The sequence below is a fragment of the Epargyreus clarus genome, unplaced genomic scaffold, assembly GCF_041222505.1.
Source record: "Epargyreus clarus isolate Ecla_fem2 unplaced genomic scaffold, WU_Ecla_fem_2.2 ptg000002l, whole genome shotgun sequence".
NCBI lineage: Eukaryota > Metazoa > Arthropoda > Insecta > Lepidoptera > Hesperiidae > Epargyreus > Epargyreus clarus.
In genome coordinates, this window is record NW_027332210.1 from 10,919,960 (window position 1) to 10,940,395 (window position 20,436).

The 20,436-nt window shown below is 37.3% G+C and overlaps 1 protein-coding gene across 7 annotated transcripts in view; it reads left to right on the plus strand.

The window, feature by feature from the left end:
* Window positions 1–20,436, plus strand: part of Unc-115a (actin binding LIM protein Uncoordinated 115a) — a 108,645-nt gene that overhangs the window by 22,850 nt on the left and 65,359 nt on the right. For 3 of the 7 annotated variants that reach the window (XM_073080285.1, XM_073080277.1, XM_073080312.1), the window contains exon 1: window positions 2,816–3,541. The exons of 1 other annotated variant lie outside the window; for it this stretch is intronic. In XM_073080285.1, coding sequence (XP_072936386.1) covers window positions 3,337–3,541 — 205 coding nt within the window. In that variant the 5' untranslated portion in view covers window positions 2,816–3,336. Of the gene's footprint in view, window positions 1–2,815; window positions 3,542–20,436 lie in introns of those variants that run through there. 3 more of the 7 variants (XM_073080296.1, XM_073080304.1, XM_073080328.1) reach the window with 3 other exon arrangements.

A 20,436-nucleotide genomic window follows, 5' to 3' on the forward strand; every position in this document is an offset into this window, starting at 1 on the left:
GTCGTTACTGCCCTTTGTTTTTACCAAAAGGGAAAATGAGAATATTTTTTTCGAGTACATGTACGAAATATAGTGACTACTTTTAACAAAATGTTGTTAACATCTTTTGAGTTCTTTTAATAAATTTGTGATTTTTTTGATAAATCGCCTATTTTTTTGATAAATTGCCATTCTTCCGAATCAGGCAACATCACCCACCATAGTACTTAACCTAAATAAGGTGTGGGTGAGTTGTATCTGTAGCGGCGCGGGGCGCGACCGGCGAGCACTTTCACTTCCGACGCTGCGAATTATGTTCTTGCAGGGTTGCGGGTAACTTGCTTGCTATTATACGATTTTTGTTACTAAATCCTGAGCTTTTACGTATTTTTCTATAATTTCACGTATTTTCCTAGACTGTAGTAATTTATGTGGAAACATGTTTGGTGAAATTGCAATTTGGTGAAAAATCGAGTGAATGTCACAAAGTCTTCTAGTGTTGATGAAAATCCCATATGAAAAAGCTGCGGTGGCACTTGTAATGTAAATTTAGAAATTAATTAACACTTGTTATAACGAAGGAAATCATTATTAGCAAATCTACACGCCTGAGAATTATTAAAAAAAATGGCGTATCAAGTCTACTAATTGGCACTGAGATCCGAGAGGAGATCTCTGCCCAGCAGTGGGACAGTAATGGGCCATTGACGGATATATATACCTGAATATTTATTGAGCTTCCAGAAGTATTATCTTTCCTGTGTTTATTATTATCAATGACACGATCAGCAGCCAGCCCTACCTCAATAAAACTTTCTCGGTTCCCGTCCAAGCGGGAAGTGTCGGCGCGACTAATCTCTCCCTCCGCGTCCATTGCCGTACGATCTGCTTCCGGTACTATACCTAATCGCATTGCCTTTATTACAACTGCCACTAATGCCGGAGATAAATTAAAATTTATGTCCCTCACTCATGTTACTCGTACCACGATTCATACGATTTCCTCAACTTTAATAAGGTTAGTCACAGGCTTATTATCGTTAATCATAAACGGTTTGAGAAATACCGACACACTTATTTTTTATGTTTTCATTTAAGCATCTTCCACATTCTCACTCAGCATTTAAGGTAATATATCAACTCGTTTGTTTTTGTCATTTAATTCTTTTGTAGTGTGATGCGAGCTCAGGTGTCGGGCATCGCGGGACTGGTAGCATCGTGATCCACTGGCGATACAACGCTATAATTTATAGCTATAATATATATATTTATAATTTATAGCGCTATAATTTATAATTATATATTTCTGGCTCTTCTGTGATCTCTACGATTTAACATGGTCTGTTTTTAAACAGAAGCTTATGCTTACTCTACAGTAATCTGTCATACGTCCTAATTCCCTTACTTCGACGTCTAGACTATTTCTGTCGCAATTCTATATTTTTCTGCACTTTTAAAGGAATGCCTTTAGAAATGGAGGCTTATTTAATTATTTGTAGGAATCGTGTATAGTTTTATCAAAAATATGAAAAGGGCTATTTTATCGCGATCGCTGTCGGTGCGTCGCCGGTCCATCGGATGGTCAGCTTTCTCAGGGCGGTCACCGGAGATGAGGGCGCGGCGGAGCGTTGCGCGTCACGCTCCACCGCTCCCTGGGAAACGCCACTTTTTACACCCGCCGATACCTTTTGTTTTGAAATCGCTCTTTTGTTTCTACCAATAGGTTTTTCGTTGACTGCTCTTCAAGCTACTGGTTTTGGCACATTTTCTTTTTTCCTGCGACCGTTTACTTCGATTTTATTGATCCTAATTTTTGCTACTTGGCTTTGCTCTTTCTCTTTTAGTAATCAGACTTGAATCACGAAGTAAAGTTTATTCCTTATTATTACTTCCGAAAGAGCTTGACAAAACAAGAACAGGTCACCGTCTAATATTGCTAAATCGATGCAGAGAAAAAGTGGAGGTTTATTTATTTATTTATTTATTGTTGGCATAGCAACACACACAATACATTATATAGTACATAGAAGTACACTATAGTAGTACTAATAATAATAAGGCTCGTATGAGTGCCAATTATAGGCATGAACGCCTCGGAAAAGTCTGTCTCCCTTACCACACCATTCAAACCGGAACACAGCTGCGCCTAACACTGCTGTAATTAGGTAGAAATAGGTGTGGTGGTGGTGGTGCCGCCGGAGTCGAACCACAAAGGCTTCTTCCTTACCACCTTCAAAATAGGTGTGGCGGTGGTGCCGCCGGTAGTTGTTGCAGTCCAACTACAAAAACTTCTACTAGCTTTAAACGCTTCTATTGCTTACGTTATTTGCCTTTAATCCACGTTAATTGGTTATAGGTCATCCATATTTTTTGTACAAAAATAATATAGCGAAGCCTTAGAGTTTAGAATATCACTACAATATACGGTGAAACGTCCAGATAATCTTATTTGATAAATTTATAAGGTTTATGTTGTTGCTCGCCGTCTGCTTTGTATTGTGTTTTCACAAGTCAACGAGTAGGGCTTTTCGCGAATAGACGTGCTGTTTGTTACTCTGTTCTGTAAATTAAATGTTACTCTACTGTTATTGTAAATTAAGAAATTGTGCCTGGTTCCACTTTCAAAAACAGCTTCGTATTATTTCTCTACAATAATAACGTATTGGTTACAGATTGTTGAATTTGCATTACATTCCTACGTTTAAGAATTATTTGTGTATATTACTTTAACGTATAACCGTTATGTAAATATATTAGTATATTCATCAATTAATGTCTGATTAATAGTGTTGGTAACACATAAAATTAAGAAATAGTGACGCTTTTGATGACCTTGGCATCAAAACCGACCTTAATATTTTGCGATGCGAATCGAACGCAAAACTCAGCTTAGTCACCCGTCGCGAAAAGCTTTCATGGGTTCAACGGCCATAAATCGTCTTCTGATTCCATACAGTATAGGAAGTGAAGCTTATTTATAGAGTTTGACGCTCGCACGCGTCGCTTGCGCATGAGCCGCGCTCAGTGCCGAGGCCGGCGGCCGGCGCAGTGCTGCTCGACACTCGGCGGCGGTTGGTGCTTTGCGCTGTAGTGCCCCCACGCTAGCGTACTCGTCGATCTCCGTATCGACGCTTGCAGTCTCGATTTCGAAGGTGTCAGTGATAACTCCGATACCGTTCCGCCAATCGCGAGCGGCCGGTGCAAGTACGCGATAAACTATCGGCCCGCGGCCGATCTGTGCCGAATCGAAATTTTTCACGCCGACTGGCGTCCCGATAGTGCATTTACACGGGATTCTGTTTCTAAAATTACATTACCCTTGTGTGAGTTTATTGTGCCGAAGTCGGTTGTCGCAAGATGAGGCCGAAGGACGAGACGGACGCGAAAGTCCAAACGGGGACTTTCATCCTGTCCGAGAAAATTGACGATACCAAGTCGAAGAAGAGTGAGAAGGAAATGAAGAAGGAGATGAAGAGGCTCGAGAAGGAGAAGCAGGAGCGCGAAAAGCGCGAGAAGAAGGCCAGGGAGAAGGAGAAGGAGCGCGAGAAGCACGCCAAGAAAGGTTAGCGCCCGTTCTCATACGAATTAAGTTAAGAGGTGTTATCAACGGGTCTAGTTATTGTGATGTCATCTCGCGCCATTACAGATGTTACTTCAGAGCCCGTATGGCTACGTCAGACCAATAAAAATTTGTTACATTAACTGTTCACACAATTGAGATCTATTGTTGATGCGGTTACATCATTACTGGCCTTGACAGTTTTTTTTTTTATCAAATATTTCACCGCGATTATTCCTTAATTCAGCCTTATCATTGGATCGGTCAGATAAAATTCCCCGTTTTGGCAGATTTTTTTTCGAATATATGTAATATTGTTACTTTTGAACAAACAAGTTTTAGAATAAAATTGGTTATTTCAGAGCGAATCCAAATTAAGTCTCTATGTGATTCACTCAAAAACAGGTTTCATACAAACGGAATGAACAAAATCGCCTTATTCAAACGGATCTGATCGAAAGAATAGCGGCGGCTGCTAATTTAATTAAAGTGTTTGTTTTCGTCTATCGTACATCTGCCTTTGGAACATTTAGTTCATAATGAATTGATTGTATATGAATACACGTCGTACTTAGATCTCGTGTCATTTACCTCCGCCACGTACATCTCGTATTCCTAGAAAATAAATTTTCTGAAATCTTCTCACGCTCGCATTTATTTCAAAGCGATGATGTTCTGGCACTCTCATTTATGAGCCATACCTCAAAATATCGATTTATGCTGTGCTGATGTGTTAGACTGAAATAAGATGATTTGTTTACTCGTAACCAATATTCACTAAGATGTTTTGTAAACCTAACTGTGTATCTATACTAAAACTAGTATTTTAAATATTCCAATTAGAAAACAAAAAGAAATGTTTCAAATAATGTATTTACATACTTATCGTAGTGTTGCGAAAGAAAACGGGTTTCTTAATATATTATAGTTTTTAATCAATTTAAAAGTTTTTGTAAAAACATATAACGTTTATCTTTATTGACGAACACTTTGTTCGACTGGCCCGCCCCAGCGCTTGGGGTAATGCAAATTGCGAAGTAATCCGTTCAGTCGATGTTATGTCACAACCCTAGCAGATCAGATTGCTATGCTAATATGATTGAGTGTATCCTCTATCAAAAGTACATTTGTGTGGTCTGAATTACCAAATTTAATTTTAAAAAGTACTGGTTCGTTCGTGTAAGTGGAACACACCAATTACAACAATTGTTAAAAATTGATTTATCGCACGGTAAGTCCATTACCTGCGCCAGCACCATTACTTGTTAGCACACCATGTACACAATTTCAGTTTCGCTCGCTCACGTAACCGCGATGTTATTGAAATACAAGGTTTCTCTTTCAATCAGTCCATTTATGAATGTTTATGTATTCGCCGAGTGCACGGCTACGAGCGTGACCGCGCAGCGCCGCGGACTCGTTAAATACCCGCCCGTGGAGATTTATGCACTGCTTTACATACAAAAGTCTGCAACTCCCGCCACGACTCGACTCGCACAAATTAATCGAGGAATGATTTTTTGACTTGACTCACTGCATCGCCGCTGTTTATTTGTCGAGATCAAGTTTTTCCAGTTTCAAATCGTGCATATCGCTGTCCGGGTATCTTTTATCAACTTAATTGTATTTCCCGGCTTCCAGTGTTTCACTCGCCGCATCACAATGAAAAGCGTCGACTGTGTCAACGATGTCATTGTTCTCGCTAACGTTTTTCTCAATTAGCGCACCCATTGTACTGATTGTAGGTCACTCGGTCTATGTTACATTTACTGTCCTGCGAGATTTTGTTATTTCTATAAATACTTTCTTATCGATACTATTTATGAATAGTCAAGCCACGTCCCTGTATGATACGGAAGTGATTACGGATTATTTGTTATCTTCATTACTCTTTAGTTGTTTGCGTTGTTATATTCTAGTGCTATTGTATTCGTAGTATACAATCGTAGTCTCAACGATGCTCATGTCAACAACTCTGAATTGTTTGAAGTCGACTGGAGCTATTACAGATAGGTCCTGTGGGATTGAATGATTGCACTCGTTAAGCCATTGTAGGAAATTTGTTTACGTTTATTCGTTTAGACTCATACATACATGCAATAATTTAGAATGGTGTTTCTGCATCGTTATGTCATTGTGACCTTAATCCGGTTATTTCAAAATATGTTTATTGTGTGACGGTATCATGTGTGCCATCACGTTGTAGTTCGAATATTTGCTAAACAGCTGCTGCCCAAATGAATTTAGTTCAGTGGCGTCCTTGTACACAGGTCAACATGATTGCCGAAACAAACTACACAGAATTATTCGAGTGATTCAAGTAGAGCGTTAAAATTAATAACACTAATTAATTACGTAATAGCTTTCATTATCTAAATTATTTTAAGCCTAATTTATTTGTGACCGAGGTCAATGGTATGTGTAAATTGTACAACTTTGCGGTCATCAATCCCTTATTATTATTGTCACATACAATAAGAAAAGTATGCGCCATAGCTCACCACGCTGACCATTTCCGAATCAGGACACTAAATAATCTTCGAGCATAGGATATGTTGAATTCTCAGACATTTTGAACACTCATGATGGTACTTAAACTCTCACAAATCAATGGTACGTGAATATACTTTTGTGTTGTAATTTTCTTTATTTTCTCTTGACTTTTTTGTGGAGTGTCTATTGATAGCCAGTCTCGGCTTCGTTGTGATTTGGTCTTAAAATGCAATTAACTGTTATGTAGACCAGCAGTAGATAACACAGACATTAACGAGATCGAGATAACGTGACTAACAGTCCTTTGTTCCGCTGGATTAGGGCTGCTATAGCGTTCGCAGTAGATAGACAATCATGTAATTATAAAATTGTACAGCTATACTATTGTCAAATTATTTCGTGGGGACTAAGTGTAACATTTACTTCAATGTCGTTTATGGTCTTATTTAGAACCTTTCCTACATTTAATATTTTGATATTATTTTTGTTTCATTATCCTGATTCAAATAATCCTTATTGTGAATTTGTCTTACTCTGAGATAAATAACTTTTTATACGTGTCATTTAATTTTAGATAATCAATTATTTACTTCCTTATTTTTCATATCTTTTTGCGATACATTATATTCTTCTTTGTGTTTCCCGCAAGTTATATTTACCAGTGCTCCTGGTGTTCACAGCAGCCCTAGACTAGATTACACGCCAGAGCAGCATGGCCATTGTTTGGTGAAACCTCGGTTTCGTGTGTGATGTACGCGCACCGTACTAGGCCTTTTACTTTCCGCGTATAATCGGATTACTTTGTTTTGTTTACATTTAATAATTACAATGTTGTATTAATAGTATTTTCTTTTTAAAGTTTGACTCCACTGGCTACTCTTTTATTATGTGAACAAATGCCTACTGCAGTAGTTATACAGACAGGTAAATTACCTGTATTCCTCTTTGTTGAAGTTATGGTAGTAATAGTAAATTAATCGTTCTAGCTGTGACGTGACTCGTATTTTTTTTTCGGTAGCATTAAAACAAATAACTTATGAGACTTCATTCGTTTTCGTTCTTGCGTGTAGCTGGGATTATTTATTAGTAGTGACAGCCGTTGATTGTACAGTTATTTTGTGAATTTATTGTTGTATGTATGTACGGTTGTAATGAATGATGCGCGCTGACAGTTACAATTGTATGACGTGCGTCGTAGCGACGACGTCCGCGGTAGGGGAGTTTGTTAGTACGGACTGAGAGTACCATCATAGATATTATGCACACCAAGTACTCGTATTATTATGGTTGAACTAATACCATCTTGCACCTGGTGAAACATATTTCACTTTTGATAAGATTAGTGGCATAGAAGTGAACGTCATGATATACCTACCTACCTATATATTAGCGTGCAAACAACGTTTAAGGTTTTAAAATATGCTTTATTACGAGATTAATAAAAAGGTTTAAAAGCGTATGAACTTAAAATTATTATTCCAATTTTGAACTATTATTATTTTGAATTATTTTTCTATCGCACAGAATCTTATGTTTTACATTATTCATTTTGTAATGTAACAGTTATTAAGTTGGTCGACAGCGGTTGACGGTTGTGTTGTTGGTGCGGAGTGAGGAGTAAACATCGCGTGACGCGTGACGGTGTGAGGATCGCACGGCGGAATGGAATCGACGCTCTCGTTTTTAATGCCAATTTACTGGATGTTTATGACCAGTTTTTTGTTACAAAATGTTCGAAATATTCAATTTATTAATAGACTTTAATAATCTGGTGTGCGTGGTCTGTATGCACTGAAGGCACACTGACAGCACTCATTATTAAAAACAGAGCTAGGCTCCCAGGAGTTAATACCTCGCATGACGCACACACAGTCTCTATAGTTAAGTTGAATTCAAAAAGCCAGATATATGCAAGATGGGGTATGAGCTTCACCCGAGATATTCTCGAATCACTATGCCACTATGAGTTTTCCGACAAAGCTGTAAAGAAAGTTCTAGTTGTGGGTTTTGCTCTCCTCTCGACTTCTCAGGTGCCCCATCTGCCTTACCGCTATGTTTAGTTATTATTTATTAATACCTAGTATTAGTCTAGTAGCATTTAGTTGCCGTCCAACAAGAAGTGAAGTGACGCGGCGACCGGTCCCCGATGGAGTTGCTAAAAAAACCACCTGCTCCGTACGCGGTACAGCTAGCGCGCTGGTATTAGCAGCACAGTTATGTCATTTGTAATGTAGTTATGGCATCCGAGCGGCCATCGGTGACTGATTGCCCGCGGTCACAATACACCGGTAACGGGGCTCTACAGATATGTATGGAAATACAGATCTCCATATCAGATAGGCATATGTGTGCTATTTATTCAAGCGTATATTGTACAGGTGTAGATACTTTAGATAAAAAGAATAAGAAATTTAATAGGTATGTGCTGAAAAAAACGAGCTGGGTTGTTGTACAACATTGGATAGAACTACACCAATAACGTAGTGCAGTTAAACATTAAAATTATAGTTTGCAAGCTTAAGTCATAATTTTCAGAAAACTTGTCGCATAACGCATAAAACAAATAATTTTTAATGCCGGAACTTTAAATTGGAGTAAAATAATTGTTTGTGTTGAGCAGAGTAGCTTGTGAAAGTCATCTTATAATAATTCGTTCAACAAATCAACCCTTTTAGATACAGTGAGAAATACAGAAACTTAATAATTGTTTTGATTCAAAATTCCCAGGTGAATTTATAAAATGGCAATTATTTTCAAATTACACACATTATTTTGACGTATACGTAGATTATATACTAATCACGAAGCTAAAACATGTACTTAGGCATTAATCGATGTCCCCACATCCTTTCGCTTGACTACAGTTCATCGGCATTCAGCAGAGCTCGGGCGCCGGTAATTAGGCCGCCACACCCCCGGCCGGCACGACGCCGCACGACGCTCGCCGCACGCTCGAGTGCCGGTGCCTTTATTTTCTTTTTCATCCTATCTGCTCAACACGTCCTTTCTATAAATAGGTGCTCCTATACATAGATACAGGAAGAGTTATTAAGTGATCGCTAAGTTCCTGTTGGTATATTTAGTCTTAAAAACTTAATGTCTTTCGTTTAGGCTTATTATTTCTATATAAAGGGCCTCATATCCCATAAGTTATTACGAGCATTGAGTTATATTTTAACTTGAATCAATAAAAAGTTCGTCTACAATATGTTTTTCGTGTAATAAGAGCAGCAAAAACGAATATGTAGTTCACTCGATGTTAAATGATTACTGCCATTCATGGAAATTCGTGACTGACGATAAATAGGACTGAAGATTAAGTTGAAACGCTTCATATTATTATCTCTGCTTTACCAAACGCTTTAAACTAGAATACTACAACTTTATACAATTGCAATAAGCTATAATTTAGTACAGCATTTCCGCTATCACGTAGACCAATAATATTACTGAAGGTATTTAATAATATGAATGTAGCTTGACATGAACTGTTTGATTGCTCATATCTTACGTAGAAGTCGACACGATAACCGAAATAAACGAATGTGTAACACATTGCAGTTTTAATTGCATTCGTTACATAACACATTGCAGCACCGTTGTACACGAGTCTGCAACTCGCTGCAACCTTTCCCGTCGACACACTTGGACGCTGGTCACTCGGTAACTGTACCGGGGCCTTGAACATGAGGTCGTGTAACTCGATATACGAACTTGCAGGTTTTAAAGTTTCGCTATGTGCAATGTTTTGTTGATGGTAGAACTCTTTCTGGTTTGACTAATTGTACCGCCCTGCCTTGTTTAACAATAGCAATGTTACACGCTGCTATGGGCTGCTTTGAAGGGGGTGGTAAGGAACACATTTTTGTTTGAGGAGTTCCAACTTGGTCCTCGGGGCTGGCAATGCAATTGTGGCCGACCTTAGTTCTTATCCTATACCTATGAAGTTAAAGATATTAAAGATATCCTAGGCGGCAATAATATTTACACTCAGGTGGAATAAAAAACGGTGATAAAAATGATGAAGGTTATGGTGCGTGGCGGCGGATGCGATCGCGTCATACCGTCATACGTTTGCGCCCCGACACGGTGGCGTGGCCACGACTGGGAAATCGTTTACGGTTGCTGAATCTCTACCTTTCTTACGCTTTTTAACATTTAAAAGATCTTTGGCATATAAATTATGTAATTATGGCCAAAGTTATTACAGTTCATTTAAGCCAATCTCATATTTTTATGTAACAATGATCTACGATCTTCTTGTGTAACACATAGACCTTCACTAAGTCCTAAAGCAAAATAGCTCCTGCTAAGTTGCTAATGTCGCAAACGGATTTCATTTCTTTAAACGACCATATGTAGATCCAAATTTAATTTAATTGAATCAAAAATTCATAGATTCAAAAAATAACTTTACCTATTTCTATCAGCTACAAAACAAGGAGGTACTTATTCTACGTAAAGTGTACTAAGTATACCCCGTACGTTTGTATAAGCCGAGAGCTAACTATCTGTGCAAACACAAGCCTTGCGTTATTCTCGACCATTCGTTAATTATTGCTTAATAATTATTTCCTTTATAGCCTTTTTATGCAAGAACATTTTTCATTAGTCATAGTCTCAAAACTCGCAAATAACAGAACCAAGCAATCAACCGTCGAGGTTAGGCACGATCGGAAATACATTTAATTGGTTAATTTAAGGATATCTTATTTTTATAACTATACTTAACAAGAGTAATTTTGCTCAATTCAAGTTCAAGTAGTTTTCTTATGAAATGACTACAGGTGTTTGTTTGAGCAAGTACAATACGAATCAATCTACTTACATGCTCCATATTTCCGGCGCTCGATCATCACTTCCTGCGGTCTTAGGTTAATGTTGGAGCTAGGCCTAATCTCAAATCATCTGACATTTCTTGTAACCAGGACGTCTCCTGCATCATTCACCCTCGTATATGTATATCATCACTCGTCATGTCATATGGCCCTCATCTCCGCATAACGCTCCACATCGTCACGTGCCATAACATTCTTACAAATTTCGTAGCCCTGAATCCCCGATCGCTATACATTTGTAAATAATAGGCATGTGTACACTTAGTAGCGAGTTATTTCTGTCGTACATTCAGCTCTATATTTAGCGAAGGGTCGGAGGTGACCCCAGTCGTGAGGGGTACCACGTGGCATGTATTTTGAACATTATATGGGGCTTTTTGTCCCTTCTATAATAAAATTATTTAAGCTTAGCAATTGTGTGGTCCCTGCGCATTTATTTATTGTAAGGTTTTGTTTTTTTTATTTTATATCAAGGTGACTTTGTTAAGAGACCTCTTTTGACTCTAGAAGATCTTGTATTAAAGGACAAATTTTTGATACTTCACTATAAGAGTATAAGTAAACTTACAAAAAGGAACTTTGCCAAATATTGCCTTTCAATGGGTATCCTCATCCGGATATCCCATTAATTATTAGCTACTCAATAACGGCGCATCCTTGTTAAGTCACATGAGCCAATAATACTATTTAAGTAATACTGATGAAGTACTTCAGGGCGATAGTGTTACGGATAGTGTAAGGTAAGTACTTAGTAAAAGTTATTTGCAATCAACTCGAGTAGGAAGCTACGTGTAACGCCTATCTCATTGAACATCGAACTCGAGCAAAGATAGCGTATCGACGTTGATGTGTCATTCATTCGCGGCGTTACAATGTATGACGCAAGAGTGTTGCATGAAGTTCTTAAGGCAGTTCGTTATTGGTCCTCAAAACTAGAAAATAGTGATTGCCATTACCAAGTAGATTTCAGTGTTCTCTACGCCATAGCAATGATTTGCAAAAACCTAAATATTGTGTATTGAATTGGATGAATTAAAAGAATAAGGAAAGGAAAATGCATTTTTTGATGGGGCTGGCGAATTTAGATTTTTCCTGGTGATTTATTTTCTTTGAAAATCCGAAAGGCTATAGAACACTACTTGCTCTTATGATAATATGCGCTGATTAAAAATATACCATTTGCTTAAAAATATATTTCTACTGTCCGAACTTTTAGAGAACGATATATGTACATCTTAGAAACAACCTTTTCAATCAGCACAAACAAATTAAACGAATCAGATAAGCCTTTGGGAAAATTAGCATTAAGGAAAGTTATCTAAATCGGCCATGTTCAGAATTAAACTGGTTTCAATTTGCCATCGAATCGTATTCATTGAAATTTCTCTGTTCAGTGGTTCACCGTATCTCGCACACATCAGCGATAACGTATCACATTGACTCGTTACACGGTTGGCAGTGTTGCGACAGCGGCGGCGGCACCCAACTGTAAGGAAACTCGCAGCCGAGGAAAGCGAATCCGACGGCTAAATCGAGAATTTGTATAGTGAAAGTGACAGATAGGCCCTTCAGTACGCTTTACTGGAAACTCTAGAGATAAATGGATTTGAACAAGATTTACTTTTGCATTTTGAACGTTGGGAAATATAGCGTGTCTTCGAACTGTATAATTCTTACTTGATTATGTCCTTGTCCTATTACTTGATTATATACATGGGATCCTTTCATTTATTATGTTGGAAGATTTTGAAAATTATGCATGAGACCTGCAATCTCCACTTTACTTCTACAATCTTCAACTATCGTCATCATTAATCGTGGACTATCTTTAGATACTCGTTTGCAAATGTTCATGATAAAGAATTTATTATCATACGGAAATAGCATTGTTACAGTAAATGTTTTGATATTACTTGTAATTAACAAAGCTTTAGCTGTACAATCGAATGAGTCGCGATGAGATTTCGTGTGAAGCAGATTTTCAGCGCGGACGAGAAATATTAAAATGTAATAAAAGGGCAATAAAACGTGAAGCCATTTTTTATTTTAATAACAAAGTTTTATGGGTGCACTAAAGTGTTCGCCTAAAATAACTCTGATGAAATGGAAGTGCTTACTAACGAAAATATTTCTGATTGACCTTGACTATCAGCATACTACTCAAGCATAACAAAGAGTTGAAGAATATTTTTCAATTTTTAAAGACACTTCAATCTTGTCTTACTCATTTTAAAAGTATATTAAAGGTATGCTTACAGCACGAAACTCTTTTGATGAGCTGCATGTTCTTGAATATAAACTTTTAATAAAAAAACATTGCATTCCTTTGAAAGTACTGTGTTTGTATTATTATTCCGCGGTATCACGGTAGCCCGACGCGAAGCCGGTTGATCGAGTCTGCAAGCGCAAGTCATTACGAAATCTCTTGTCAGAATTTCAATAGCAGAGTTTCCAGTATTTCAAGAGTATTGTACTCGAGTTTCGATATTTGCTACGATCTTTGTTTGAGTTTCACAACTTCGATTGAAGTTACCGGTGTATGTTCCACGAATAGTTTATGGTTTATATCATAATGTAATATTAGAGGTGCTTTGGTTTGAATTAAAAAGCTAAGCTTTTCAGCAACTGTTTACGTAATGGGTAACAACTTCTATCAAATTTAGTTGAGTATAGAAACATCATGTGTTATTTGATAGAATGAAATTGAAAGTGACCTATAAATCAAACAATAGAAGAAAAAATAAGAACCATTAGAACCACTATAAGAATATTAATTCGTACAATCAGCTCTATTGTTTCAGACGTACTCAATGACAAATGTTCGCTGACTGCTTCGGTAATTGTTTGAAATTATTTTATTTGTTATCTTGCGGTTAACCGCTGTCGAACATAAAAGGATAAAGTAGGTAATTAAGTAATGTTTTCGCGTCTACTGGTTACCATACAATAAAAATGATTCTAAGTAATCGCAATTACGCGATTGGTTACACCACTTTGCACACATAAACGAATAGCAAGATTATTGTTATTACTTTATCAGTTCCGTCACATGATTTCAATAACTTAACTAAGAATTTACGTAACTGAAATAGGAATTAGTTTCTGCGGTCCATGGTGAAAATTTGTACCAAACCCTTATTCATAATTATTGTCTTGAAGGTTATTTATGAGTAAAATTGTTAGTCATACACATTGTAGACCATAGTTCGATTGGTGAGGGCTATCGTTTGTTCTGATTTGCTCTGAAGCAGTACTCTGTGTTGTTTTAAAGGGAGTTTCAGGAAAGGAATGATTATCCCAGTTTATTCTTCAGGATAATCAAATTCATCCGTGAGCAACCTAATAAGTTTAATAGAACTCCTGTACCTATTGACCCTGATAATATACAAACATGTTTCTGTCTATGAGATGCATTAACCACTTGATATCTGATCGCTTTCTCATTTGCTACTTCTATCACTTTTAAAAGTGAAATTAAGTCTTTGTTGCTCAATAAGATGTTAATTAAACTTTCTTGTAAGAGTTCGTAGCAACAAGCACTTATTCAGGTTAATCTATAAAAGGTGTCAGTTGTCACTCTGAATGTTGAGTGAGTTTTTAATTTTTTTTGTATTAAATTTAGTAATTTTACTGCTAGACAGACAACAAACATTTGACGCTATGAATTCATCGTCTATGCAGAGCCATTTCATGATATATTAATAAGAACCCGAGCGAGCCCTCTTGGATTGAGCTTTGAATATTTAAATGGCTCTAATGTATCGTTCTAAATTCTTTTGTTACGGTCATCATAATAGCGCATAAAGACAGTCATGCAAGGGAAATTGCAGGCTTTTCTATGAAGTTTGTTATAGAAATTTTGTGTCAAGAGTTTTAAAGCTTTTTTTATTATTATAGTTTCGCTATGTAAGAGATTATTTTTATTTTAGATATACGTACTTACTTAATAATTTCTACTACTGACATCAGTAATGACCTAGTAAAAGGAAGAAAGTAGTAAGAAATTTGCCCTCTAGATTTCTAAAGTTCGGGGTCCTTTCTGGATGTAAACGGAAATATATACCTACTTAAAAATGTGGTTAAGTTTAAATGCCCAGTTCCTATTTTATCGAAAAGATTCGCAGGAAATTCTCTAGCTCTACGCTACGCGGTTCAATTAGTAAACCACATGACAACTCATTGAAGAATGTTATAGAAATTATTTTAGCAGATATCGTTTGCTTATAATAGCATCGTTACGTAACGTTTCATTAATATTTTATGTAAACGGTCAGCGATAAAACGTAAACATAAAGCGAACACTATTGTTACTGAAGCACATTAACGAGTGTTCAATGGGAAATGTTTCAAAATAGCACCGTCGGATAAATTCACTCGGAGTTTTAAAGTGGTCGAACATTTCTGCTTAAAACACTACATATGCAAATGGTGCGAGCGTGTTGTTGCATCTCCATAACTCTACCTGTTGGCAAGGTCAAGGTGAGTGACGTCACGCCGTCGCCTCGGAGCCGTGTTTGCTCGCCACTCCAGCGCCACTCGCCACTCGCCCGACGTTTTTATTGCGCTTTTTTGTCAACGCTCCGTGGAATTATGTTTTGAAGTTTTGAATTTATTGCCCTTGTCGCGCTACCGTGTGTTTATTTCTAGAGTGAAAACGTTCTTTCCAGCGGATTGGTCATCGGAGGTCGCTGCACTCGATTGTAATGCATCGGTGGGAAAAATTGTTGGGCGTTGCACGAAACAAAGGTTTTTGTTTTTATGGCGGGTCGCTGACATTTTTTTATTCCAATAACCAATAAATTCCACAAAGCAGAGAGCTGCCTATTTATTGTTCAGAGTAGCAATCAAATGACAATAAAAAACAATTAACAACATAAAACTTACAAATATTTCTACTCAAAACAAACCGAATCACTAAAGTAATACTATGACAAACACGTAAATATGTCAAAAATTCGAGTTGAGAAGTTAATATTTTCAGATCGCATCGCTTCAATATCACTGCTTCAAGTGGCATGTTATAAGCACGTTGTAAGTAGTGTTAATGCGATTGTATGAACAGTAGTTCTCGCGACTGTACTACTCGTATCTGTACATCTATTCAGTTCATATGTTGGATATGAGCATGAATTCGATCTCCGTTCAACTGAGCCAAGGTGAGCGTGAATGTAGATAAAGGTGTCAATTGCACTCGCGGCGTTATCATAATCGTAATGTTAAGTGCTGGAGCACTGTCGGAACGTGTGGGCAATAAGAGCAACGCTATTATTTATTAGTGACAGACCGAAGTTTCGGCAAAAAAAAAAGAGGTTTCAGTCAAAGTTTGGTTTCGACCAAAAATCTGCCTTTCGGAACGACTTAGTTCGGCTATACTCGGGCGTTTTACTAGCACGCGATTCTTGTTAACTTGGCCTTCTGTACTCCGAATAGCCGCGTCTGACAAGTCAGATTATGTACCTACCCAATTAAAAAAAATTAGAGGTAACTGCTCTTATAAGTCTAAAAAGTTCGGTTTCAGCCGAAACGAGGACGGAAACTGAAGGTTCGTTTTCTATATCGGGTTTAGCTGCAAAGTCACTATTATTTATATGCTATGATGTATCGTCGCGGAATGCTTCCCGGTGGGCAGCCGGTGTGTGCCGTAAAAATCCAAAATGGTTCCCGTTACATAATTCTGATGCGTGACGCAACGTAATTGAGGCCTGCTTTGGAGGAAGGGAGGTCGATGTGCGCGGTTCACGATCGTTTCGATCCTGTTGCTCTACGATACTTTGGCTTTCTTTTGTGTGAGTAAATTCTTGTGCTTCGTACCGAAGGCTACAAATTGATTTAACCCATTTTATTTCTTTGACGAATAGCATGTAAAAATAAATTCCTTTGAGTAAGAAGCGAATACAAATAATGAAATGTTCTAAAATGTAATGTGAAATAAGTTTTATTTTTTGAATCTTCCCTGAACTTTACAAGAAGGATAACGACGGGTTAAGGCACGAGATAAAGCCTTTGAACTACGTGCATAGTATGCAAGTTAGCGCAACAATTAAGGAACCAAAAACTAAGAAGAAGCTTTGACCTCCTCTTTAAAAAGTGACATATCACGTTGTTCCACTTTAGCCGGTCCATTGTATGAATTTACAAGTTTTTACGCTACTGCAGCTTGCTCACACGCGATCCAAGAAACTGGATTTAAGTACACACGACTCTCGTGTAATATGTTGGTTGTATATGTGTTGTGTGCCTTTCGTTTGTTTGATCGAAACCATTTTGATTATCCTTATCTTCACCTCGACTTTTTTTGAGATTTACGTGTATTTGAAACATGTAAAATTATAAAAAAAATGTACGACTTTAATTTCGATGGTATTTTAAAAAATGGAACAGGTATATGTTTCTTTCCAAAGCTTTATATTTAGTTCATTTAATTTTACGTTCTCCACAAATTAGCCCCAAATTAGCCACGAATGAAAACTGCCATAATGACAGAATTAGTGCAAATTGCCAATTTGTTCAATCACGTTAATTTGTTGACCTTCATCGCTGCTGCGTAAGACTCGGAAGCCTTCATCGTTAACCTTGTTTATTGACATTATTAATGGTGCATATAAGATCTACTTAATTAGTTCATTTATCTTATTTTCTCATTTAGCCAATTAATTTAGTCATTTAACGGTGCATTAATTAACAGGCTCTGTAACTATTGTTTACCTATTTTGACAAGTAAAACGAAATATCATACATTTTTAACAAGCCGTTAACGAAATAATTTGTGTACTATGCCACTGATGTCACTCTATCATAGTTTAATCCAAACACTTAACGAGACAGTGTCGTCCGCGACCTTGTTCGCGATTGTCTCCGCGCAGGAAGCGCTCCCCTGCCGTAATTCCTTCGGCCTAGAGCGTCTGCCAGCGCGGTTACGCTTCTATTGGACATCCCGCTCAGCGGCTTGCCCGCGTCCGCGCCCTGACAGCCGGTGGGCTGTGTAATGTTACTCAATTGCTCCGTTGCTAGACACAACACATCTAATTTGTTTTAGTGAACTTGGCCAGTAAATCTTCACAAATTTATTCTAAACTTAATCGCTGTAATATTTTAGCAATAACAGATTTAGCAATGTTTGACCTCAATGATTATAAACTTCTCATCGGATACTTTACTGAATTAGTAAGATCCTCAGTTTTTAAAATAATATGTCTTATTTTTTTGTAAGCGGATTCATGTTTATTTTCTCTTTTGCAAATTTAGCTGTTGGCAAGATCTTCAAACCGACGCTCGGTCGGGGTTAAAAGCCGTCCGAAGTTCACCTCTAGCGATCTATTTGTTTATGTTTGTTCATCCCCCGATTTCTCCAGGAATGTTATATCTGCCGCACGTCTATCAGCGCGCGTGCACACGCCACCTCTCTGTGAACCTCCTCCACAACGAATACTTCTACATCAAGATTAACATGTCAACTGCGTCCCCAATTTATGAAGTTGATCTATGCGTGTGATTCTCAAAATATTTACATTAATGCAAGTGTTCGTCTAAGAAATAATATTTGCTACGGATTCGTCGAAACCGAGAATTCGGCCGCGTCCCGCTATATTAAGCGTGCCGACATAACAAGGAAATGTACGTTCAAGTAGGTAGATTGCGAATACCTTCCTGAGTGGAATGGAATTCATTGTTTCAAATTTGTGCGTTTAATAATGCGTGCTAGCTTCTGAGGCAATAAATTAGTACGATTTCTTTGTTATGTCACCGTTTTCTGGTAACAAAGAAATGATCTCATCCACCACATGTGCATCGAATCATATTGGGCCAAAGTGTTTATTTTTGTTATTTATTAATTTGTTAGGCATATTGTGATCTTTGATCCATGAATGTCTTACTTAGTCACGTCTTTGTTATTATTTAACTCTTGCCGTTTATATTTAGCAAGCTATTTTGACTTATTAGGTGTTGTCGTCTTGCGTTTGAAATCATTTCCCAAGATAGCGGAGGTGAACGTTACTTGAGAGTAACGTCTATTTGTAGGAATTAGTAGTTGTATCTGAATCGGGAGCGTGAACTAATTAGTAGGGCACGGTTGCAGCCAGCCTCGCAATACCGTTTCCGGGCAGCTTTGATCATCGCCTCGCCGGCCACGAATTTGCTACGAGAGAATGAGTCGAGTGCACGAAAGTTATATTTTAACGTTGGTCTGTAGTTACGTCCGTAACACAATTTCGTTCAATTTACATAGGTTAATGAATATTGATAAGAGCTTGTCTTTCTACAATACCTGTTATTCAGCGTATTGCTGTCGATGATTACGTAATATATCATTAGGAAATTATACAACCATAATATGATGGATGGTATTTAAATTTGTATGTTAGATATGCAGAGTTGCTGTTTTTTTATAATGTCAATGTATCATTAATTATTTAAATTAATACGTTCGCAAAAGTTGTCTGTCTAATATATTGATACGGAAATTTGTTGCTGATCATATCCCTTATCTACAAAGCGCTCTCTATGTGGACCCAATTCAAATTAACAAGAAAATGAGTAATAATTACTAAAGATAGCTTTCACTAAAGATGACAAAGAACTTTCAAGCATCTTTGATCAAACGCTTCGTAAAGGAACTGCGGCCGTCCATACCGGATCACTCGAGCGAGGACTATACGCCCTTTCCTTAGTGCAGATGTGTAGTGTACACGTACATTTACTCGGATGTTTGGCTACACTACGTCTATTTTAATGTCGATAGATTTTGTACCGTTTTAGAGTAAATAGTAGTTAATTCGAAAACAGCCAATTTTAAACCTATCTCTTGGATTCATTTGTATTTAAACAAATTCCGTGAAGGCAGTTTAATGAGATGTATAGTGATTCAGTAAATTAAATGTAAATTAATCAGCTGTCGGTTACGGCAGTTGCTATAATGAGAATCATTGACTTTGACGGAGACTTCATTATTTAATTCAAGTGCATTTAATTTATTCAACTTATTATATTTTTGTCAAATAAGTAAGTAAGTAATTGTATGTTTCACGTAGTTTTATATATGGCAACTCATTCAATAGTGTGTGTAAAGTTTTAATTTAATAATACTTACAATGACTTACATAATTGAAACTGTACATAAACTAGCGCGGTTGCGGCATTCGTAGGCTTCGAGTGATTTTGAATGATCAAGCCCGACTCTGTTCCAAGTGTGAAACGCGCTCATTCAAGAGGTTTTAATGAACCTTTGCAGCAAGGTGCACTTACTTTAACGACTGCGGATGTAATCAGCTTCGAACACACGCAGCCACGATTGTGTTGTGGGTCGTAATGTATCTCATATCTATATTCTATTGTACAATTTTACACAAAATTTTAAAATAAATTTTACACATAATTTTACAAATAAATAAAATTGCAGTGTTTGTTTTCATGTCAAAACAAGTGCTTTTTACATAATACACATCGAAGTACCGAATACTGTGCGTTTAACAAAAAACAATTATTAATATGTCTGTTTGTCGGTCTGTCTGATTGTTCCAGCTCATCTCCGAAATGGCTGGATCAATTTTGACGGGATTTTCACTGTCA